The sequence below is a fragment of the Cajanus cajan genome, chromosome 7 (assembly GCF_000230855.2).
Source record: "Cajanus cajan strain Asha chromosome 7, NIPB_CcT2T_4, whole genome shotgun sequence".
Taxonomy (NCBI): Eukaryota; Viridiplantae; Streptophyta; class Magnoliopsida; order Fabales; family Fabaceae; genus Cajanus; species Cajanus cajan.
This window is the reverse complement of record NC_138523.1, coordinates 1,803,337-1,829,013: the sequence shown is the minus strand read 5'-3', so window position 1 is coordinate 1,829,013 and position 25,677 is coordinate 1,803,337. Positions and strand designations below refer to the sequence as shown.

Sequence of the window (25,677 nt, the reverse complement as noted above, 5' to 3'; positions counted from 1 at the left end):
TATAATGAAAACAATTATTTATTTAAGTAAGTTCATTAAAAGGTGTTTTTAAAATATTTAATTTTGTTTGCATAAAAAATCACTTTTACATAATAAACTAACATTAAGAGAAAAGAATTATTAAAAAATAATCATAAATTTTAAATTTTCAAATGTACAAAAACAACGTGTGTTTTTAAAAAGAAAATAAAAAATTTTAGTTGTTGTCTTTTCTTTTTGGTATGTATTTTAGTTGTTGTCCAAATCATTAAAAAAATTTCTAAAGAAAATTTTTTTTGAAACAACAGCTTGAGTTTTATTCACTTTCACCTTGGGAAAGGAATGAAAACGATTTTTGTTTGTTTACTCCTAAATCTTCTCGACCTTCCTTCATTTTTTCAATCAGGTAATTTATCTTTCAATACAAGTTCCAAAATTTTGAACTCCCGAAATATTGTAAACTAATGATTCTCTACCATTGACAATTTACCATAGTGAAATATTGTAAACCAATGATTCTTTATCATTAATCTAAGACAATTTACCATAGTTCAATGTCACAATATAATACTAGCTAGGGTTCTAACACAAAAAGATAAATTGAATAAGATCTATTTAAAAATGAAACATAGGTTTGTCATATAGATAAGAGGAAAAGGCCTATTATATACAATCTAATCCTAAATAACTAAAATAGAAAAGAGATAAAAAAAGAGAGTAACTAATTATATATATAAGAAAAATCACTATTTATCTATATTTAATACCTTCCACAAGTTGAAGAGTGTGTGTTTATTACTCTCAACTTGGATAACATAATATTAAAAGGATGAGGATCCAATGTATTACTGAAAATGTCAGTCAATTGGTCTTTAGAGGAGATAGGCATAAAATGAATCAGTTTTACCAGAAGTTTTTCACGCACAACATGGCAATCGATATTGATGTGCTTGGTGCGCTCATAAAATGTAGGATTTTGTGCAATTTATTGAGTAGATTGATTATCGTAGTAGAGTAAGGATGGAGAAAACCATTGTATGTTAGATTGTTTCAAACCATAAAGGCCTTTTCTAAGCCTGCAAACTTGGTTGGGCTTGTTATTGGTAAGTTTTAGTGGGAGGTTCATGTACACTTCCTCTTTTAGGGAACCATGAAGAAAGGCATTATGAACGTTTAGTTGTAAAAACCAATTGTTAGTAGAAGTGAGAGAGTGTCAAAATAATCTATTCCTTTAGTTTGTGTAAATTTACGAGCAACTAATCTCACTTTATAACATTCAAGACTTCCATAAGCCTTGAGTTAAACCTTATGGACCCATTTACAACCTATAGATTTCTTCCCAAGGAAGAATAGTGATATCCTAAGTATGGTTTTATAGTTTAAAGCAAGGATTTCATTTTCCATAGTCTCAACCCAACATTTATCTTTAACAACTTGTTTATATGACTTTTGTTATAAAAAAAAATTAGATATAGCTAAAGTGCAATTTAGGTGATTAGTGGATAAACAAGAATAATAATTTAAATAGGCAGAAAGTGGAAACACAACATTCGAAGTATGCTTCTAATTCTTACCATTTTTTCAGTGAAAATCATCTAAATAAGTTAGTGGTTGCGAATTATAGAGGAATGCCCAATACCATTATTGCAAATTAATATTATCAAGAGTATTTGAATTTCTAAATATATTATTATCAAAGGAACATTTTGTGGTAACAGGATTATCTATTTGGTGATGATGTATAATGATAATAGGTTGCCAATTAGAAATAGTGGCAAGTTGTGATGTATCAAAAAGAAAGATATAATTAACATGAGATATATTTAGAATTAAATATGCATTGCTGAGAATTAGTAGGATTTTTATGGGGAAAAACATCTTTATAAAATATGGCATGCCTACTTGTGAATAGATGATTTAAAAGATAAGTCAAGAAATAGATATCCTTTTTTATCTTGTCTATAATAAAGAAAAATACTCTTTCTTGCCTTACTATCAAGTTTAGTCCTTGATTGAGAAAGAGTTCAGTAAACGCAAGCCAACCAAAGAACTTAAAATCTAAGAAAGTAAAGGGTTGATTATGCAAAATTCAAAGGGGATTTTGTTACCTAAAACAATATATGGTATTCCATTTATAATAAAAACAGCTTGACAAACAACATATGACTAGAAGACTTAACATTTAATAAGTGTTTATGTTTTCTTTCAACCTTAACATTTTGTAGGAGAGTTTCATTACAAGATGTTTGATGTAATGTACCATGAGTATCATAAAAGTTAGGCATGTTAAATTCTTGGCCATCTACACGTTATTTTAAAATTAAACTTTATAAAGACATATTTTATAAAATGAGAGATGTTAGTTCTAGTTTCATATTTATTTTTAAGAAGATACAGCCATGCGTGTCTACAATGTCATCTACAATGGTAACAAAAATATTTTTAGCTCTCAAAAGATTCAACATGCAAAGGTCTCATATATTCATGTGCACTAAATCAAAGATACTTTTAGATTTAGTTTCACTAGTAAAAAAACGGAATTTGACTTGTTTAACCAAATGATAGTAATCACAAATAATGTTCTTATTAAACTTGATATAAGGAAATGACACAAAGTTTATTATGGACTATGGTGGATGGATGCCCGAGCCTAACATTCCAAACATCAAAATTGGTTGTTTTTAAAGTATTTACACAATTGAAAATGTCATGGGAAAGGGCTACAATATGAGAATGAGTAATATGAAATTGATTTAAAATACAAACCATGGTACACATTAGTAGCTCCTATCATATTTCTTGGAGAAGTGAAGCTATATAATATTTACCATAGGAAAAAAGGAGATTGTATTTCATGGAAGCAGATAAAGTATGAATCAAAATAAGGCATATTTGAATTTAGGAACATAAATAACGTTTTTAAAGTGAAAAAATTGAAAATTTTCACAATGCCAGAGCGTGTCAATAATATGATTACCATTAGGCAAATTTATTTTGTTAGGATTAATAGGATAATATTCATTAAAAAGAAAATAATGTGGGCATATATGTTAGACGATTTTAGCAATTGCACTAGTTGCATAAGTAATTAGTAATGAATAAATATTGTCTCCTAAAGGAATTGTGATACACAACGACAATAAATATATTTCAAAAATTTATTTAGCCTAAAAAATATTCCATCAAATGATATTGATTGATAAAGAAAATAAAAATCACATAAAAGAAAAGTAAAGTTTTTTTTTGGTAACTTTGCAAACACTTAGAAGATAGTTTAGATAAGAAATGAAATGATATGTTAATATTGGGATTAGATCTCACCAAACTTCACTCTCATGTATTTAAAACACTCAAATCTTCTTTTGTATTTGATGTTAATATCAACCTATTAGTTTATTCAAACCTTAATTTCTTATAAGAAAAACCCAAATTCCCCTATTAAGAATCAATTCCTTTATTACTTAATAAACAAACTTGCATTAATAAAAAAGGTTTAAGATAACTAATGTGTCAAGTTCTGTTCCTATATACAAGTTCCTCCATTAGGTATTTTGTTTCGGTCCAAAGATTATAAAAGATATTTTTCAATACTTACTAAATCAAATATCAAGTTATGGTTGACCACTCTACAACAAACATTAAGATTAGAAACAAAATACTAACATTAAAATGGAAAGACATATACAAGTTACAAAGAGTTTGGTTGGTTACATCTAATCCCAACAAAGATAAAATTAACTCCTCATTGTCACAAAGAGCACATAAAAGAAAACAGTGATTTATGGAAGATGGAGAGTCAAGGATAAGCTCCAAGGTGGTGAAGGAAGCCCTAACAACACTTGGAAGACTCCTAAATTTTTTTAAGATGAAGTGATGTCCAAACCCTTAAAGAGAGGGATAAAATGAATCAAATGTTCCATATAATAAAAATGGCACCTGACATAGGGCAATCCATGTTGGGCATAAGCATGCCAAGAAGGGAAGGACTGTCTCTGTCAAGATCATGTCGGACATGAGAGTAGAGGTGTGCCTGATGCGAGTAAGACAAGGATTCTCTATCTAGACTGTGTCAATTGTGACTAAAGTGGCGTTCGACGCTATAGAATCTTCAAGATGATCTTCATAAAGTCTTTCTTCTTCACTTCCATTTGTCATCTCTTGTTTGGCTTGCTCTAAAGCCACTTCTTGATCAAATGTTAGCCAAAAAATGGGGATTAGTGGCATAATTAAGTAATGTTAAATATATTCAAATTAATTACAAAAAAATCATTAGAAGCTGGTTAAAAGTTAAAAGAAAGTTGATATTGTTAATGTAGAAAACTAATAATTATAAGTATAAATTAACATTATCAAAATATGGAGAGTAAGAACCTATATCTAATATCTGTTTTGTTAGGTTTGTGGAAAAGATACCTGAAAGGTGTCACATTTGAAATGATGTGGTTATTGCTAGGAGTATCAATAATAGTTGAATTAGTATTTTGAGAAGTGGCAAATGTATCTAACTTGAATTATTGTAGTAGATGGATCAAGTGAATATATTCATCGATTAATAGTTGCATAGAGACGATTTTCTTAGCTTTATAGGAATTGGAGTTGTCATGTGTGATCGATTCAACAATGGTGGCATTAACAACATTGTTGATGTTTATGGGTTTTGACCCAAGGAGAAACCCATGTTTGAGGTAACAGGTATGTGTGATACAATTAGCCACAATAGTTACACTGCTTATTGCTTTCCCTTTCACGACCTCTACTAGTTGAGAAATTATTGTTGACACGCGATCTTGATAATTGTTAGTTAGGTTTATTGTTAGGATTCCAAGAATAGTTGGTAGTGGCAATAGATAATAAAGAAGAAGTGGGATTAACAGGATCTCGGGTTTTATGTTCTTGTTGGATAACAAGAGTGAATAAAGCCCTATTGATGGCAGGAAGGGTTTCATGAAGAAGCATTTGGCTTTTTACAATGTCAAAATTGTCATTTAATCCTTTGAGGAAGCAAATTACAAATTCACTATTCTTGTATGAATCCATACTCTTTGTAAAATTACAAGAACATGTAGAAGAACAGATACAATCAGGGGTCAAATAATTTCCAGTTCTTCCCAAATAGTTTTTAGATTAGTAAAATACGTGGATACAATTTTGTCACCTTGGCGCATAGAATGTAAATCTTGAAACAAACTTGAGATGCAAAATTAGTTACCCTAAGAGTACCAATCTTGTAGATCCGACCATAACAATCTTGTTAGAGATGACAAGTAAACCCGTAACTATGGGCAATGTTCAAATTTGTCATAATTTTGATAGAGAATATCTGATTTAACCGAATATAGATATGAGTACGAGTAATATTCAATTTATTGAATGGGGTACGGGGACAAGTTTGAGTATATATATACATACTCACCCTGTACCTGTACTTGTACTCACTTTAAATTTTTATAATTTTTTTTTTAGAATTTACTTGATATTTATGTAATTTTTATTATATTTTAAATAAAATTTAATTAATATAATTTTGTAGTTGTTACTCTATGTTGACAATATTTTTTTAATAATTTTTTGCAAAAAATATTAATTAAATTTTGAGCAAGTATAAGTATATTTGATATTCGATGAAGACGAGAATGGAAATGCTAATTAATTCCATACCTAGCAAGTATGAGGATGAGGATGAATATAGGGTACGAGAACGACGATAGATATAAGGTACGTGAATAGGAATGATGATACTAAAACTTGTATCTGCCCCGTCCTATTATCATCCCTAAATCTTCCCTAAATCTTGCGTTATCAATGTAATCAATGCTTCCTGCAATGTGTGAAGAAAAACTATGATTGATCCATGAAACAACGATAATGTTGCATTGTTCCCATGCTTTGAAGAGTGCATTGGTTTTGGCTGAAGCCGTGATGGAGCCATCAATGAATTTGTGCTTATTTTTTATGAGAAGGATACAATACATTGTGTGGCTCCAAAGAATGGTAGTTATCGCCATTAAGAGATGGAGAAATGAGGATAAGGCTAGGGTTTTCACTAGAATTAAGGTAATAAAGATTGGTAAAGATAAAGGATGGGTCAATGTTTATGATGTTGTCCATTTCGAAGGTGTTTGTAGACTATGATTCATTATTCATAGTGAAAAAGAAGGCTCGACAATGGTGTCACAAGAAAAAGACCACAAAAGCGTTTTTACAAAAATAAGTATTCATCTACTACCATATTACTAGGGTTCCAACACAAAAAGATAAACTGAATATGCATCTAAATAGAAATGAAATAAATGTTTTCCATACAAAAAAGAGGGAAGTGGCCTATTGTATATTGTCTAGACCCCAAATAACTAAAGCATAAAAGAGATAAAAAAAAAAAAAAACTAATTAACTATACACGTATAAAATAAAAACCATTTATCTATATTAATTCAATATAACAATTCTTTTTTTTTTTTTACTCCATCCATTCTCTTCCCCTATAAAGAAAGGGGAGCATCAATTGAAACCTTTTCCTAGTTTTGTAGCTCAAGAAGCATTTGAACTGCAGCAGAGTCAAAGTAACTTTTGTTATCACTTCTAGCTTCGCCATTGCATTCTATATTACCATGCACAATGTAATTTTTGACACAATTTTTGTCCCTTGCTTCCTTCCAAGCCTTCACATGATTTAAATTGAGATCTGTAACAAAAATAAAGCTTGTTAGATTCACACGTCACAACATTTCCAATTCTAGCTAAAACAAAATATTTTTATTTGCAAATTACATTATTTTACACCACACATCATATATAAAAAATAATTAATATAATTTAAAATATTGTTTTTTGCCATATGAAACCATTTATTGAAACACGTGTAAACAATTCCCACGAAAAAAGAAACCCCATCATGATTCCTTCCTTGCTTTTAAAATTTTTATTTTTCTTACTTTATTTTTCTTATTAATTATAGTGGCCAAAAACCTGGCTAAAAAGTCTATCATTTAATTTTATTAGATATTTTTAATCCAATTAATCAATTTATAATTTTCTAATTTTTGAACTCCTAACTTAATGATAACTTATCATTTACCAACTTTCAATCATCAAATAAGCTAATTTTATCAGACCAGCTCATAATTTCGTATTTAATAAACTTTCATATGTAAAAGATAAATTGGAAATCCCCAATGGATATAAAAATTAAACCATGCACTTCCATCCTTTTTGTTATAAAATATTTATAGATTAGCATATCTAGAAATAAAAGCCAAGACAAGAGTCTCTTACCATTACCAAACACCACCATGTGCACGTTAGAGAAGCGAGGGTCAGTCTTCGTTCTAACCCTAACAAGCGAGAACGACGAACAGCACCGCCTCAACCCCGCCCTCCTCTCCTCCCTCCTCGCCGCCCTCTCCCAACTCAACTCCCAAGCCACCGCCTCCTCCGCCCTCATCACCGCCGCGCACGGCAGATTCTTCTGCAACGGATTCGACTTCCGCTGGGCGCAGGCCGCCGCCGACCAGCCCTCCGCCCGCCGCCGCCTCCGCCGCATGTCCGACTCCCTCCGCGCCGTCCTCGCCGCGCTCCTCTCCCTCCCCATGCCCACCGTCGCCGCCCTCTCCGGCCACGCCGCCGCCGCCGGAACCGTCTTGGCGCTCGCGCACGATTACGTCCTCATGAGGAGCGACCGCGGCGTCATCTACATGCCGGAGGTGGACCTCGGCATCACGCTCCCCGACTACTTCGCCGCCGTGGCCACGGCCAAGATGGCGGCGGCGAGGCGCGACGTGGTGCTGGGCGGGAGGAAGGTGAGGGCGGTGGAGGCGGTGGCGATGGGGATCGTTCAGTCGGCGCACGATAGCGCGGAGGGCACCGTGGAGGCTGCGATGCGCCTGGGGGAGGAGTTGGCACAGAGAGAGTGGGTTGGGGACGCTTATGCCGAAATTAGAAAGACTTTGTACCCTCAATTTTGTGCTACTTTGGGTTTAACACCTAAAGCCATTGTTTCCAAGATCTGATTAGTTACTATTGTTTTGTTTTGAGATACCTTATAAGGTTAAGGCTTAAAATCTAATTTGGTTTCTTATAATTTTTTTTTTTTTAATTTAGTTTCTCATTAATTTTTTGTCTCAATTTGGTCCCAAACTAATTAATTGGTTTCAATTTAGTCCCAAACTAATTAATTGGTTTCAATGTGAGACTTTCCGTCCAAATTACTTTAATGGTGTTTATTTTTGGCCACGTGAACGTCACGTAGATGCATACGTGGATGAAATTTTTTTTTAAAACACCTGGACCCAGAACGGCCCGTTCTGAAATCGGAACGGGCCGTTCTGGGTGCATTTTTGGTGTGTTAATTTTGCATCCGGAACGGCCCGTTCTAGGTGCAAAATTAACACACCAAAAGTGCACCCAGAACGACCCGTTCCGGTTTCAGAATGGGCCATTTCAGTTTTATTTTATTTTTTATATATATAAAATATTAATAATTTTATAAAATATATATTATTAATTATATTTTAATTATGTTATTATATCTAATAAAATAAATATATTAATATTTTTTATATTTTATTTTATTATGTTTATTTTATTAATTTTTATCATTTTATTCTTTTAATCTTAAATAAGTTGCAAAAAATTATAAAGTGATATTTAAATATTTCTTCAAACAGAAAGAGAAAGAAAAAATTATTACTCTATTTATAAGATAATTATATTTTATAAAAATAGGTAATTTTAAAATTTTTACCATAAAAAATATTTTTCAAAATTATTATATTTTTTAATAAAATTAATCAAGAATATTGGTTTAATTGCATTTTTTATCTCTCAAGTATTACAATTGTGCAGTTTTGTGATCTCCAAGATTTTAATTGCATAATTTTAGTCCTTAAAGAATTACAATTGCGCGATTTTGGTCCTTCAATTTTTAATTGAACAATTTTAGTCCCTCGAATATCATAATAGTATGATTTTTGTTTCTCCCATTAAAAATTAATAATTTTAATATATATATATATATAATGTTTTAAAATTAAATAATTATTTATCTATTCAAATTAACGTATATTATAATTTTCGATATTATATCAATAATATTATTAATATATTTATAGATAAACTAATAATTTGATAAATATAACTTGTTATATATTAATATACTTTTATAAAAATATAAGTATATTAATTAGAAATATATATCTGATCTTATATATTTATATTTTTGTAAAAGTATATTAATATATATTAAGTTATATTTATCAAATTATTAATTTATTTATAAATATTGTAAAAATATTATTGATATTAATTTATCAGTAATATTAAAATACTAATAATATATAAATTTTATTTATTTAGTAATAATAAATATATATTATTTGATACATTAAAAAAATAATAATATACGTTAATTTAAATAAACAAACAATTATATAGTTTTAAAACATTATATATATATATATATATATTAAAATTATAAAATTATTAAATTTTTAATGAGAAAGACTAAAATTGAACAATTATGATATTTAAGAGATTAAAATTGTTCAATTAAAAATTATGAGATTAAAATTACACAACTATAATCTTTTAAGGACTGAAATTACTCAATTAAAACTTTAGAGATCAAAATTGCATAATTATAATATCAAAAACACAATTAAGCAAAGAATTTTTTATTCACAGTTTTGGAACGGGTCGTTCTGAATCCATAACGGCCCGTTCTGAAAGCAGAACGGACCGTTCTGTTTTCAGAACGACCCGTTCTGCGTCACTGATGGTGTTTTAATTTTGCAACCAGAACGGCCCGTTCCAGTTTCAGAACGGGCCGTTCCGGTCCAGGTGTTTTCAAAAAAAATTCTCATCCACGTGGATGCCACGTGGTCAAAAGTTAACTCCGTTTAAATAATTTGGACGGAAGTCCCACATTGAAACTAATTAATTATTTTGGGACTAAATTGAAACCAATTAATTAGTTTGGGACCAAATTGAGACCAAAAATTAATGAGGGACTAAATTAAAACAAAAAAAGATTATAAGGGACCAAATTAGGTTTTTAGCCTAAGGTTAATTAATTTGTAAAATTATTTTGAATTTAAATTTAAAATAATTATTTTATTAATTAGTGATATTAAAGTTTAATTAATATTAGTTTTAATGATATATAATAATTTAACTGTTGTTCTTTTAATTAATATTAGAGATCAAATGTTTTGAAATAAATTGGTTTTAATTATTATAATTACATTTATCATTATTTTTTTCTATAAATATTATGATTCAGTAGGAGTTTAGAGACTTGCATATGAGTGTAAGGTATATTTCTAGGAGTTCAAATACATTTGTGTTTTCGGTATTTATAGACAACAATCTAAAGAACAGTTAATGTATCATGGTGGTAGTCACATGTGGAGAAAAATAATGTATGAATTGGTCAGTCTAATGTTATTCTGCCATTGATGATTCTCTTTAAGAGGGATGAGTTTCATAAGGAGTTTATATCCGCAATTATTATGATGGAGTTGGACTGGACTAAGTTTGATTGTGACTTCGTGAGCAGCTCAGCCAAGATTTGTGCTTTAAGATATGAGTTTGGTAAATTCTTCTTCAAGATTGAGACCACTCTCGTGAACGTCGTCTAATGGAGGCCTTCACCTATATTAATATCAAATTAATGCATATGTCATGGGTTAGTGAGAGTTTCGTGCTTAATGCAAGTAGCTTTCTTTCTAGTATCTTTTTTCAAGTATATTATCGAAAGGTTGGTTGTCTTATTCAGCGATTGTTGTTACACGGCACATACATAGGTTACTCATAGGGGTAGGTATACGGTCCGGCCCGTTTAAGGTCCGGTCCGTAAAACTTATATTTTATACGGGTCGGATAAATTTGGTCTGTAAAATAAATGGATTTATTTTTTAAGTCCGTATCCGGCTTGCCAAAATCTGCGAATAACAGACCGGTTCGCGGGCCTAAATAATGGTTCAAAAAAATAAATTTTTAAAAAATAAAAATACATAAAATTAGAAGAAAAAAAATATTTTTTATTTATAAGCTAAATTTTATCATACTAAAATTTATCAATAGTTAAAATAGTTTAAAATTCTAAATATTAAAATATTAAAATAAAAATAATTACAAATACTTAAATAATAGTACCAAACTTTCAATAATAAAAGTATCAAAATGTCATCAAAATAATTTAAATGACAAATACATGCCAACTAAATATAATTTTAATGTCATAATAATTTAAAAAATTAAATACACAACTTAATATTAAAATCGTAATATTTAAAAATATTAATTAGTGAAGTCCGCGAATTAAATCTGTCAAGTCCGCGGACTTCACGGGCCGGACTCAAAAATTACACATAGTCATATGGATTTGAAAAAAAACGGGTCCGTTATCCGCGAAATCCGCGGGCTTACGGACCGGTCCGCAAACCCGGGTCCAACTACCCACCCCTAGTTACTGATATGCAATTTAATTACAATTATATAGAATTGCCACTAATTAAATATACAGTTGTGATTTGCTATGGAATATATTATGTCAATGAGTATACATTCAGGTGAATGGATCTTTCAATTTGATTGGTTTCAATTTTAGTTAAAGGTGTAGATAATAATAATATTAATTTAAGAATACTATTCTTCATGAATAAATAAGTGTGAGACATCATTTGACAATTAATTCTTGAGATCCTTTTTATAGTGGGAAGAATAATTACTAATATTTGTTATCATGAATGAGAAATAAGACTTACTTTAATAAAATCAATATTATTATGTGTTGATATCTGTGTGGTATGATGATATTATATATATTGATTAGTTTTTGAATTTAACTCTTAAAAATTATAGTCATTCATGACATGAGTTAGAGGAAAATTATGAGTAATATGATGTTATCCATATTACAATATTTTAAATAATATGAGATGTTATATAGATGTCATAAATTAATTGATATTTAAGATTGTGAATTTTTCATTGTATCAGAAAATATAATGATGATTAATTGAGGCTTAGATTCATGAGACAAAATTCACTAATGTTGTGTCAATACATTTTATAGTGAGATTAATTTAAAATCAACTAGTAATAATTATTAAATTAGAGTTTGTTGTTTAAAGATGGTTGATTATAAGGCTTAGTAGTTGATATAACAAAAAGATTGAAATTTATTGTTCATGTGTAAATAATATGTTTCATAAATAAATTTATGAGCAGATACGAGGTGGGTATGTGTATACTCGATATCCAATGGAGACGGGGATGGGAATGCAAATTTCATAACCAATGGATATGTGGACGAGAATATAGGGTACAAGAATAAAACGGAGACAAAGATACTAAAATTTACATCTGTCCCGCTCTGTTGTTATCCTTAATCATATCTAGTACCAATGTATTGTATTTCTACATAGTCTTGCATTCAATGGAGTTGGATAGGTGGCACATAAATATGCTTTATTTATTTAATTCACTACTACTCTAATAACCTCTCGTAAACCCAATGTGGGTCAAAACTTGAACACACATTGAGTTTGGTGTTGAAAGCAAAGAATAATGAAGAGGATAAAGGCTTGGTAAGAGCATCTGTAATTTGAGCAGCAACACGAACATGAACAACTTAAAGAGCATTTGATACTGCTTTTTCACGAACAACATGAATATCCAACTCTAAGTGTTTAGTTATAACATGTAGTATCAAGTTATGAGAGAGAGCGATGGCGGTTGAGTAATCGCAATACAAGCATGGTTCAAAGAAGGAGATATGCATTTCCTGCAATAAGTATTAGGTCAACAACAATTCAAAAGTAGCATATGCCATACTCCTATGCTTGACCTCAATTATAGATTGAGCAACAAGGATTTGTTTCTTAGAACACCAAGAAACTACGTTTGATCCAAAATAGACAACATAGTATCCAAAGGTAGATCAATGATTATCTAAATCATTATCCCAATTAGCATCACTATAAGTAGTAATAATGAAAATTAGAGAACTAGAAGGTGTAAGTTTTAGTTCAAAACCATAGGATAATGTGCCTTTTAGATACCTTGGTATACACTTTATGACCTTCTAGTGACTTTCAAGGGGGTGAGCCATGAATTGGCACACATTTTTCACATCATAAGCAATTTCAGGACGTGTGTGAGTTGCATGTTGTAGACCTCCAATAGGTGATTGACAAAGAGAAGCATCAAAAATAGAATCTGTACCAAACTGAGACAATTTTAGATTGTTAACCATAGGTGTTGTAATAGGATTGGCCTTAAGCATGCCAACCTTAGCAAGAAGTTCTCAGATGTATTTATTTTGTGAGAGAAACAAGGAACCAACAATTGTTTTATTGACTTATGTACCAAGAAAATAATCTAAATCACCAAGCTCTTATATGCAAAAGAGGTATTAAGTTTCTGAATGAAAAAAGTAATTAGAGAATGAAAGGATCTAGTGAGAACATACACCAACACATATAGATGATTTCCAACATGAGTATATGTAAATAATGAATGATCACATTTGCTAGATTTTAAGCCAAACTATAACAGAACAGATGTTAGTCTTTCATACCACTGTCTCAGAGCATGATTAAGATCATATAAGGCTCTATTTTTTCAAACTAGAGATTTATCTTATGCATCAGAGCCTAGAGGTTGAACCATGTAGATTTCCTCTTTCAAGAATCCATGGAGAAAGGCATTATTTATGTCAATTTGCTTAATCTACCACTTGTAGGTAAGGGTAAGTATGATTTTTATTATACTAGGCTTCATAACTAGGGAAAATGTTTCATTAATCTAACGAGCCTTATATTTCTTTATTGATCCATCACAATTTTCTTTGACCTTATTTACCTATTTATAACCCATGGATTGCCTATTGTGGGGGTAGAGACACAAGAGTTCAAGTATTATTACCCATAGAATATTTAGTTTTCATAGCAGTTAACCAATCTAGATTAGCTAAAACCTTTCACAGTATGTGGCTTAGTGAGAGATAACAAAACTTTTGGTTTCAAATTCTTAGTCTTAGATTGAGTAGCCATATGATGAGTATTGAGAGTGACAATAGTAGAAGATGAAAGTGGAAAACTGATTGTTAAAGGATGTGGTGATGGATTAGATGACTCAAGTTTCGATACTGGATAGAAAGAAATGACAAAATTATTATGACTCAAAGAAGAGTTACCAAATATAGGATCAAATGATGATAACTTAACAAAAACTAAACTTGAGAGTGGAATATTATTAAAAGGCTATTGAGCATGAGACAACGGAGTAATTAGAAGATGAGAGGAAAAAATGGATTATGTTTGTGAGGAAGATGTGCTAGAATATATACTTTCATATGGAAACCTAAATTCATTAAATAAAATATCCTTAGGTATTTATATTCTCCCATTGTTGTCAAGTCATTTGTGCCCTTTATGTTGAGGTGATAAACCTAATTAGATTCATTCTTGGGATCTAAATTGCATTTTGTGTTGGTTATAAGGTCTAAGAAAAGGAAAGCAAGCAACACCAATCAAATTACTATTATCAGGATGTTTATCAAAAAGAGCATATGAAAAAGGAAACTAAATTGAGTTAAGGCCAAGGTAGGAAAACTATTTATTAACCACACAGAATTTGTAAAGCTATGATACCAAAACTTATAAGGTAATTTTTCTTGGGCTAACAAAGTAAGACCCAATTCAACAATTTGACGATGTTTTCTCTCAATAATACCATTTCGGTGTGAGGTATGAGGACAAGTTAACTTATGTACAATGCCTTTTTCATTTAAAATATTAGTAAAAGCTCTAAACTCTCTTCCCTAATCAATTTGCACAACTTTTAAGGTAGTGGAGAGTTTTAATGAGTTCACAAAACTAATTAAAGGCAAGAATAACATCATATTTTTTGTTGATGAAATATATCCAAGTATGTCTAGTAAAAGCATCTTTGAATGTGATGTAATAAATATATCCACAAGTTAACTCATAAGGAGAAAGGTCCCAAAGGTCACTAAATATTAACTTAAATGGTTTAGTATATACAGTGTTGGATGGAGGAGCATGAATCCTATAAGTCTTTCCTAAGCAACGGGCACTACAAAAATCTAATATAATTTTACTTTGATATGCTACTTTACACAAATAAAGAATACTTCTAATGGCACTAACATGAGTATGACCAAGGTGCCTATGCCACATTGTGAAAGTAGAGAAAGAAGTGCAATTAGATTCATTATTTTACAAGATTGTGTTTACAACACTAAAAAAAGACTGAAATTGGGAGGATGCTCAAAGAGTGGACTTTGGAAGAAAGTGGAGTTGCTGAAAGTTGTAAAGGCCATTAAGATTGAGCTAACCTTGAAGGAGAATCTTGTTAGATACCTTGCATTTTACAAAACAGTGAAAAGATGGAACTCAAAAATACTCATTATTATCTTTGAAAAATTTGGAAAGAGAAACCGAGTTCTTAGTTATGAAAGACACAAGAAAAAAAATAATTTAATTTAAGAGTAATTTTGGGAGAAATGGAATAGAGAATTTTATATGAGCTAATAGAAGTAATATTTAGACGTTACCCATTTGCCATATGGAGTTGCTCATAATTAGTATATGTTGTGCCTTGAGTCAAGTGATAAGGATCAAAGGTGACATGATGGGTGGCACTTGAATCAGGGTACCAAGGTGTGTTTCAACCTAGATTTTCACCTCTTGTGTTGATGGAGCATTAACACCCTGCTAAGAAGCAACATAAGCATGAGGTTATGGAGTAATTTGTGTAAGATTTTGGGATGAATTTGGTGCATTTTGTGAACCTTGAGTATTTGGAAAACCACTTGGAGGGGGTGATTAATGGATGAAATTAGGGTCAAATTTGTTGTAGCAATTGTAGGCATCATGCTCATATTTATAATACAATTGACAGGTTGGCCTAGGCCCTTTTCCTTTGCCACGAGTTTTGCGATTTCCACAACCTCCATGACCTCTATTGCCTCGTTTTCCTCCTTGATTAAAATTTTATAAACCGTGTTTCATTGTACCCTGCACTGCATTAACAGAAACTAACCCAACAATTAAACAATTTTAAATTCTCAAGTTGTTCTTCTTGCACCATCAACAACGACTCAAGGTTAGTCACTGAAATTGGGTGCATTCGTCAATACATCATCATAAAAATTGGGTTATATTCTTCAAAATCTTTCTAAAATAACATCAACTTGATCTTGTTGAGTTACAATATCACCAACAACTATTAAGGAGTCAACAATAACTTTAATTCTTAACACATACTCATTATTAAGGCATTTAATTTTCTTACTACTCTTTAGTTCATATCTAAGTTGCCTCACCTTGGCCTTCACTTGGGAGTACAAATGTTTGTGACCTTTGTCCCAAACTTCCCATGAGTGTTTGCATCCAAGAACAACGAAAGGATTAAGTTTGATAGACAAGAAAGTAACCAGGTAATATCATTTGGTCTTGGACAATTCATCATTCATATTCTTTAGTGGGTTGATCCAAAGTGTGTTAGTTTTAGTGGCAAATGTTTTAGGAATTAAAGAATTGATTGTGAACCTTTAAAGCTTATGTGCAACAATGACTACATCGACTTGTTGAGTCTAGAGAAGAAAGTTCTTCTCATATAATTTTACAGACAATGTATGTTTAAAAGTGACAGGTGATGAAATAGGGTAGACTAATTTTTTTTTTAAAAAAATATAAAAATAAACAAATTTTTTAACATAATAGCAATTATAAAATTATGTTAATTAAATTTCATTTGAAATAAATTTAAAATAGATTAAGAATTATATAAATGTCAAGTAAATTCTAAAAAATAAATTAAGTTTTTAGAAATTTAAAGTGAGTATGGGTACAGGGTGGGTATGTATATACCTATCCCTTCCTTGTACCCAATTCAATAAATCAGATATTATTTCTTTTGAACCATAATTTTATATGTTTAAGGTTTTTGCACACCTCTTAAGAAATATTTAATATTAGTATGTTAAGTCTAGAGTACCCTCATTTAATACCTTGAAATATGTAGAGTAAGACAATTATAGTTATGAAGTAAAAATATTAATTATTAAATACGAGTACACGTGAAATTTTTTTTAATATCACTTGAAATGTGTAAAATATCAAAAAAATTTAGAAAAAAATTTTAAAACATTAAAAAATTAGAGTCTCGAAGAAATATTTACTTAATATATACATATTTACTATATAGATTTTAATTATTTATTTTATGATAGGCCATTTGGCCCCAATCCATCCTAGGCTAGCTCCGTCCCAGTTTCATGACCTCTTGATGGAATTCAATAAAATACTACTTGAAAAGTTCATATATATTGCGAGATTTTGTTTTTTTCTTAAGTTGAAATATTAATTTAGTTAAAAATAATAATATTATGATCAAGTTACTTTTAAAGGATCATAAAAAATTACTATAGTAGTAGGAGTTAACTAAAGTGCATGAAGTTATACATTCGATCCTCAATCATTCTTTAAAAAAATCAATTTTATTACTCAGACTTTCTTTTTGTGTGATTGGTTTCACAAGTAGTTATTTCACTGTATGGAAATTCTACCTCTACTCTATTGAATGCAAAATTATGCATAAACACAATACATTAATACTACAAATGATTAGGGATGGGAATCGAGTGCGACGGACATAGGTTTCACTATCCTCATCTCTGTTCTCTTTCTTGTTTGAAATTTACATTCTCATCCTCGTTCTTATTGGATATTGAATATATTTGTACTTGTTCAATAATTAATTAATTTTTTTTTTAAAAACATATATAAGAATAAACAAAATTTTTAACAAAATAGCAATTACAAAATTGTGTGAATTAAGTTTTATTTGAAATAAATTTAAAATAAAGTAAGAATTATATAATTGTCAAGTAAATTTTTTTAAAAATAAATTAAGTTTCTATAAATTTACGAGTATATGTTGGGTATGTATATACTTATCTCGTCTTTGTACCTGACTCAATAAATCAAATATTATCCATATCTATACCTATGTTTGGTCAAACCGAATATTTTTTGTTAAAGTTGGAGTGGATTCAGACATTCTTTACGGATGTATTTACTTGTCATCTTTAGATGTGATATCACTACTCAAATTGCACCTAAATAATTGAATTGTATGAAAATCTTTTTGCTACCATGTGCAGAAATAAATGAATTTTTCTGCACAAACAACCATCTTTGCATTTTGATTAGGAGTAATAATGTAGTTCAAGTGGTTTGAGGGGAGAGATATAAAGTTTGAGTGATAAGAAGGGTATGAATTCATCACTCTCATATTATTTTACAGATTATGTTATTAAACCCATCACTGTTAAACTACCTAATGGCCAACATGTTCATGCTACTCATTCGGGTGTAGTGAAGTTTAGTGATCAATTTATTCTTTCCAATGTCTTGTATATACCAGATTTTAGTTTCAATTTGATTTCTATTTCGAAGCTTGTATCTACTCTTCGTTGTAAACTAACTTTTCTCCCTGACTCATGTGTCATACAGTATCTAAACACTTTGAAAAGGATTGGTATAGTTGACGTCTGCAATGGATTGTATACCTTGGAAGCCAGACCTGTCACTATGTCACCTACTTGTTCTTCTGTTATACATCCTGTTTCTATTGTCGTCCCTATAGATTTATGGCATTTTCGACTAGGACATCCCTCATGTAAACGCTTAGAATCCATGATGAAACAATACCCTTACATCACCATCAATAAAAATTTCAGTTGCAGCACTTGTCATTATTCTAAGCAAAGAAAACTCCTTTTTTCTTTAAGCATTTCTAAAACATCAAGAGCTTTTGAAATTATTCATGTTGATATTTGGGGTCCCTGTTCTGTGATTTCCATGCACGGGCATCGATATTTCTTAACTATTGTGGATGATTTCACACGTTACACTTGGGTTTATTTAATGAATAGCAAGTCTGAAACAAGGAAACACATAATCAATTTCATTTCTCTTGTTGAAAGGCAATTTGATACCAAGGTCAAAATTATAAGGAGTGATAATGGAGCTGAGTTTTTAATGAATAATTTCTACCAAGAAAAAGGAATTATTCATCAAACTAGCTGCATTGAAACACCAGAGCAGAATGGTATTGTGGAGAGAAAGCATCAACATCTTCTCAATGTCACTCGTGCCCTTCTTTTTCACAATGGTCTTCCTCCTTTATTTTGGTGTTTTGCTATTCAACATGCAGCCACTATTATTAATTGTATTCCTACCCCTATTCTGCATGAAACTTCCCCTTTTATCAAGTTATATAATAAACAATATGATATTTCTCTTTTTATAGTTTTTGGATGCTTGTGTTATGAAAGTACTCTTGTTGCTAATCGTAAGAAATTGGATGCCCGAGCTGACCCTTGTATATTTCTTGGTTTTAAAAATTACACAAAAGGGTACCTCTTATATAATTTAAAAACTCATTCTCTTGATGTAAGTAGGAATGTTATATTTTATGAAAATCATTTTCCATACATCAAATGTTTCAATACTCAAACCGACACACCTTTATCTAATGCCCAAACCGACAACACCTTTTTATCCACTAACTACAACTTTCAGCCTACTTCCAAAGCCACTGTTGCACATGACCGACCTGTTACTTTCACCCCTGCAGCAGAACAACTTTTGTTTTCATCCATAAATGCACCACATCATACTTCTAATCAACCTCAGCCTGAATTACATTCCTCTGACCAAATTGAGCCTGAATATCTAAATAGTAATGAATTGACTCTTTCTCAACCAAGCTTTTCAGAGTCAAATAATCAACTTAGCTCTTCTGATCAGTCTTCTCCTATAATTTATCCTCCACCCACACAGATCAGACGATCTTCCAGAACTCACTTACCTCCTTCCTATCTCAAGGACTTTCATTGTAACATTGCTTCAACTATACCAACCTCTTCAACTGTCAGGTATCCTCTTCATTCTTTTCTTTCTTATAATCATTTATCTAACTCTTTTCACCATTTTGTTTGTTCCATATCTGTGACCATTGAACCACATTCCTATTCTGAGGCTTCTAAGCTAGAGTGTTGGGTTAAGGCAATGAAGGATGAGCTTGCTGCCCTTAAGATGAATAATACCTGGACCTTGACTAATTTGCCACCCGACAAGGTACCCATTGGATGTAGATGGGTATATAAAGTTAAGCACAATGCTGATGGCACCATTGAGAGATACAAAGCCCGTCTCGTTTCAAAAGGATATAATCAGCTTGAGGATCTTGATTTTCTAGATACCTTTTCTCCTGTAGCCAAGATAACTACATTTCGTATGCTGTTAGCTTTGGCTTCTATAAACAATTGGTATTTGAAGCAACTTGACGTCAACAATGCGTTCTTGCATGGAGAGCTTCATGAGGAAGTCTACATGCATGTTCCTCCAGGGCTTACAGCTCAACCTGGGCAGGTTTGTCTTTTAAAGAGATCTTTGTATGGGCTTAAGCAAGCCAGTAGACAATGGTATGCAAAATTATCTAGTTTCCTCCTTCTTCATGGTTATCATCACTCTCAAGCTGACCACTCTTTGTTTTTGAAGTTCTCTGGTCCCAACATTACAACATTATTAATTTATGTTGATGACATTGTGCTCTATGGGAATGACTTGTCATAAATTACTCATGTCACATTCCAACTTGATCAAGTGTTTAAAGTTAAAATCCTTGGAGATCTTAAATACTTTCTCGACCTTGAGGTAGCCCGTTCTGCTGATGGTATTCACCTTTCTCAAAGGAAGTATACTCTTGATGTGTTATCGGATGTTGGCATGCTGGCTTGTGCTCCTGTCTCAACCCCCACAGATTACACAACTAAATTAACTTCTAAAACTGGAACTGCTCTTGCTGACCCTTCACCATATAGAAGACTGATTGGAAAACTCATTTATCTCACGTCAACACGTCCAGATATTGCCTTTGCGGTTCAGAACTTGAGTCAGTTTGTTTCTTCCCCTACTGACATTCATTTTAGAGATGTTTTTCGTGTGCTTAGATACTTGAAGCAATCTTTAGGAGCTGGTATATTTCTCTCTTCTTCAAGTTCTTTACAGTTGAAAGGTTTCAGCGATTCAGATTGGGCAGGTTGTGTTGAAACACGTCGTTCAGTTACTGGTTTTTCAGTTTATCTTGGTGATTCATTAATTTCTTGGAAATCTAAGAAACGTGCCACTGTTTCTCGAAGCTCTTCAGAAGCTGAGTATCGGGCACTTGCTTCAACCACATGTGAGATACAATGGCTTACATTCCTTCTTGATGATTTTCGGGTTCCATATGAAAAACCTGCTATTCTTTTCTGTGATAATGATTTGGCTATTCAAATCGCTTCTAATCAAGTTTTTCATGAAAGAACGAAGCATATTGAGATAGACTGCCATGTTGTTCGGGAGAAAGTTAACCGTGGTGTTCTTAAGCTTCTTCCCATACATTCCTCAATGCAGCTTGCAGATATACTGACAAAAGCCCTTCACCCCCATGTTTTTAGAGAATCTTATGGCAAGCTAGGAATGTGCAATATCCATTCCCAGCTTGAGGGGGGCTCTCAACTTGATCATCAGCCCAAAAATGTTTCAGCCCAAGAGTCCCAGCCCAAAGCTCCTTGATTCGTTCTTCCCTCTGCAGCTACGGATACACTTTCCACGTGTTTGTTGCACCTTTTTTTATTCCTTTTGTTATTACCATATCTTCTGTTAGAATCTTTACATATCTTTTCTGATTTTCATTTTCCATCCGTCATCCCCTTTTTGTAACCTCTTTCTCTTCTCATTCTCTTTGTATATATACATATCATTATCAATAAAATGTAGCAGAATGAGATTGATTGCTATTCTCATTTTTCTCTTATCGTGCTATGTTTTAATGTTTATGTTTATTAATGAGTTTGAATCACTCTTATTTACGACTAACAATTAATATTATATTTGTTGATAAAAAAAAATCTTTGCATATTGATTAAGGCTTGTTGCATCTTTACTTGGTCACGCAAGGGTAGGGGAATCGTGTGACCAACAAGTTGCACCTAGTTATATTGGGGGCAACAATTGCTAACTTGTGTAAATATATGTTCATAATTTTGATTACGGTGTACTGCATTGCGTCTTTACTTGGTCATTTTAGGAGAGGGGAATCCATGGAACAATAAACCATTGTACCTAATTAGATTGTTGGCAACAATTGGTAACTTTTGTCAAGATATTTTTTACAGTTAGAGCAATTACTGTGTATCATTGTTTTCTTTTCTTCTCTTAGAGCATAGTGAGTAAACGAACAATCTTGATTCATTCATGACCGAATACTTGGTAGGTGACATCATGAGTCGAAATAATTAATGTGGTGGCTCCATATGAAGGACTATTGGGTGACTCATCCATGTTGATACCACCACTTGTCTGCATCAACATGACACCTAACATTATGATCCAAAACCACTTCTGACTTCACTAGGGATTCAATTTGTTTCTTACGAAGAAACATGAATTTTAATCCCACACTAAATTTAGTTAAGATAACATTTGGCATTTTAGTTGTCATTGATTAAACACAATGTGCGTTTGATACCCAAGAATGTTCTTTCCATTTTCAAAAATCTTGAATATCGAGAATCATAATCCTAAAAATAGCTAAAATGCATTTAATTCGTTATAAATACCTTTGAAAATATTAATATACGTTATTTAAAAATTAAATTTTTTATCATATTAAATTAGTGGGATAAAATAATGTAATACTTTTACTACAATAAAACCCTTCTTTTTAACTCGAAAAGTTGTTTCTCACCTCTCATTGGAATGATATTCAAGGAAACTATATAAAAAAAAACCATTTCCATAAGACTATTTTTTAAAAATATTATTTTTAAGATAATAAACCTAAGACAATAAACTATCATTCCCAACTTTATATTCTTAAAAAAAAAAACTTTATATTCTTAAAAAACTAAACTTCCCGTACCAAACACTCTTATTTCAAAGTCAAATTTGAAGAAAATTTTGCTCACAGAAACTTAGGCCTAAACTGTGATGCCCTGATACCCAAAATCAATTTTCTGCAAGGCATTATTTGTTCAATTTTATCTTTTTGACATCATGCTTGAATATTGTCCTGAATTAGACTAAAATCAAACAATTTGAAGTGGTATTAGTGCGCAATTCAATCTGCATCCAACAGGGAAGTCTATTTCTCTCAAGTATTGGTCATAAAATCTAACCACAACTTAGCTTAACTTCTTTGCACCAAGTAGAATAGAATTGCAAGTGAAAAGGGAAGCATATCAAAATCAAATTATAATCCATCTCACAAATAAACAAAATAATCTTAATAAGTCTAAAAGTAAACTATTCCAAACTCAGCTGAAGATCAAATGTTGGATGCCGAACTAAGCATTTTGGCACACTAATACATGTTTTGCTCTATTTTTCTAAACTGTCTTTGCTTTAGGGTTCTTCTTCCTGAGCTGACTCCTGGGAATTGAGTTCTTCATTCCAATAAAGAATAGCAATGCCCCAAAAAGTGCTGCGTTCTGCCATCAAAAGGAACCACAATATACCCATATATCAAGTTCTCACACAAACGAAACCATCAATTAGCAAGACATCAAGTAAATGAAGTTTAGACAAACCAGCATGAACTCATTCAGCAGCTGATTATATTTAGGCTTGCCGGGTCTATAGTTATAGAAATCGTACAGAAGTGGAGTAGTAAGCGCCAGATGCAAAAGCTACAACAATAACAACAACAACAACAACAAAAGCCTTAGATTCAGAAGCTACAGAAGAGAAAAATTCAGTCTGGATTTATAATTCTTTGGAACCACAGCAATGACAAGAGCTTTCAATGTACACTTAAGATTAAGATTAGCAACTTCTTCACAATACAAAACTAAGAGACCAAGCCCTTACCAGTAGAAAAGATCCAAATGTGTTGCCAAACACAAACAAAATCCCTCCGACCCCCTTAAGAAATATGATAACAGAAATGAATTGCCGGGCCTGCATTTAGGATCTCAATCAGAAAGGGAACTACAAGTAAATAATGAAATCTATTTAGCAAATAAAAGAAAAATTGTCGTACATCAATATCTGGTAGAGCTACCCCCAATTTGGAAGACAAATTTTTCTTCACGACAGTGAGCTTGGGAATCAACTCCTTCGAGATGGGTCCACCATTGGCATCAAATTCATTAAACCTTGCAGTATAAATGTTTTATCAATAGAAAAATACTAAAAGCCTAAAACTCTCTACAATAATTGTTTAACTTTTCGCATATAAGCAATTCTGTCACACAAAGCAGTACATAAATTAGCAAACCAAAATTTCTTAGGGTACCTAACATTTGGTTTGCTAAAAAAATTTCAAACAAGGTATATCACATAGGTCAAACATTTTAATATATCATAACCCGGTGACATACCTCTAGGGAAGTTGCAAAATCAAATAAAATTAGATTCTAAGAAACAAGTTAAAAAAGTGTTTGGTGTTGGGGACATAGAGGAATAGGATCTGAGATTCAGAGATAGACAGAGAATTTATCAACCTCAAGATTTGCCATAGGTGAATATCATATCTATGGCTTGACCCTTATTGGGGTTTGGTAATTGAATATTGGAATTCAGCTTCAAAGTTATTGAACTTAATCTCGTTTTCATTTCTAGATTTATTTATAACCTAAATCAGAAGTTTGTTAACACAAAAATAAAAGCGATCCACAATTAGATCTCTAAGCTTAGGGTCTATACTTTATTTGGTATCAAAGTCAGTACATAGTGCAAATTGCAAACATCAAAATCCTCAATGAATTGAAGGAAGCAACTTAAAAGGAAAAAGCAAATTAAAAACGATGCAACTCAAGATTTCACAGATCATTGATTCTCACTAGTATTAAAAACCACTTAAAATCAACATGTCAGCATACTCAAAAGCAAGGTTTTAAATTGCAGTGACTGTCATGACCTGGCCCATGATCTTTGATATCATGGGTAATTACAGACAAATAAAGCCGTTGTGGGCACTATTTAACATTGAGGCCGAAATCATGGTCGCAAACCATTTTTCTAAAACTTTGCTCAGAAGATAATTAACACTAAACAATCTACAACAATATCACCTACACCTACACTCTAGAACAATAACAAATCCATTTATTAGCAGATGCTTATTAAACTTTAAAGCAAAATCCAACCAATCATATCCATGTATGACTTCCATAAAACGGACCCCCGAAAAAAAAAAAAACACCTTTTACATTCAATCCTTAAAACCAAATCAAGAAAACAAAAACCCACATGAGAAAATGGAAATCAAAGCGAAAAGTGAAGTCCTTTAAAGGAATCTGATAGATCTGTGAAAAGGGGCACTTACATCTGCCATGCTGAGAGGATGAAGAGGGACGCAAAGAGGACGCGACCCAGAAAGGAGGAGAACCCCATTTTTCTCCCTTTCACAGAAGCTCCGAGAGAGAGAATAACGGGGAAGATTCAGAGAGAGAAAAGCAAGGAACACGAAATGAAAATATAAATATATGTCGATGGCAGTGACCAGAACCAAGGTGGTCAATTTTGTTAAGTTAAATATTAAAATGGGGTTATGTTATGTGTGTAAGATTTGGATTTGGAATAATTAAAGGAAGTTGAGGGTCTCACGCAAGCG

General features: G+C 31.7%; 2 protein-coding genes across 2 annotated transcripts; one reads left to right on the top strand and one right to left on the bottom strand.

Annotated features, from left to right (window-relative positions):
• The first annotated feature begins 7,216 nt into the window (after window positions 1–7,216).
• LOC109805217 (enoyl-CoA delta isomerase 2, peroxisomal) lies at window positions 7,217–8,100 on the top strand. The gene has a single exon (XM_020367233.3). The coding sequence runs from the start codon at window positions 7,269–7,271 to the stop codon at window positions 7,983–7,985; it is 717 nt and encodes a 238-aa protein (XP_020222822.1). The 5' UTR covers window positions 7,217–7,268; the 3' UTR covers window positions 7,986–8,100.
• A 15,179-nt stretch (window positions 8,101–23,279) lies between these two features.
• Window positions 23,280–25,575, bottom strand: LOC109805009 (uncharacterized). Its single transcript, XM_020366936.3, has 5 exons — window positions 25,390–25,575; window positions 24,103–24,217; window positions 23,931–24,020; window positions 23,651–23,749; window positions 23,280–23,551 (listed from the first exon to the last, which is right to left on the bottom strand). The coding sequence occupies exons 1-5, from the start codon at window positions 25,455–25,457 to the stop codon at window positions 23,450–23,452; spliced, it is 474 nt and encodes a 157-aa protein (XP_020222525.1). The 5' UTR covers window positions 25,458–25,575; the 3' UTR covers window positions 23,280–23,449.
• Window positions 25,576–25,677: the final 102 nt, after the last annotated feature.

Coding starts and splice junctions, on each gene's coding strand:
- LOC109805217 (XM_020367233.3), top strand. CDS start 7,269: ATGTGCACGTTAGAGAAGCGAGGGTCAGTCTTCGTTCTAACCCTAACA.
- LOC109805009 (XM_020366936.3), bottom strand. CDS start 25,457: ATGGGGTTCTCCTCCTTTCTGGGTCGCGTCCTCTTTGCGTCCCTCTTC. Junction 24,021..24,102: donor TAGCTCTACCAGATATTGAT/GTACGACAATTT, acceptor TCCTAAATGCAG/GCCCGGCAATTCATTTCTGT. Junction 23,552..23,650: donor TGCTGAATGAGTTCATGCTG/GTTTGTCTAAAC, acceptor TTTTGATGGCAG/AACGCAGCACTTTTTGGGGC.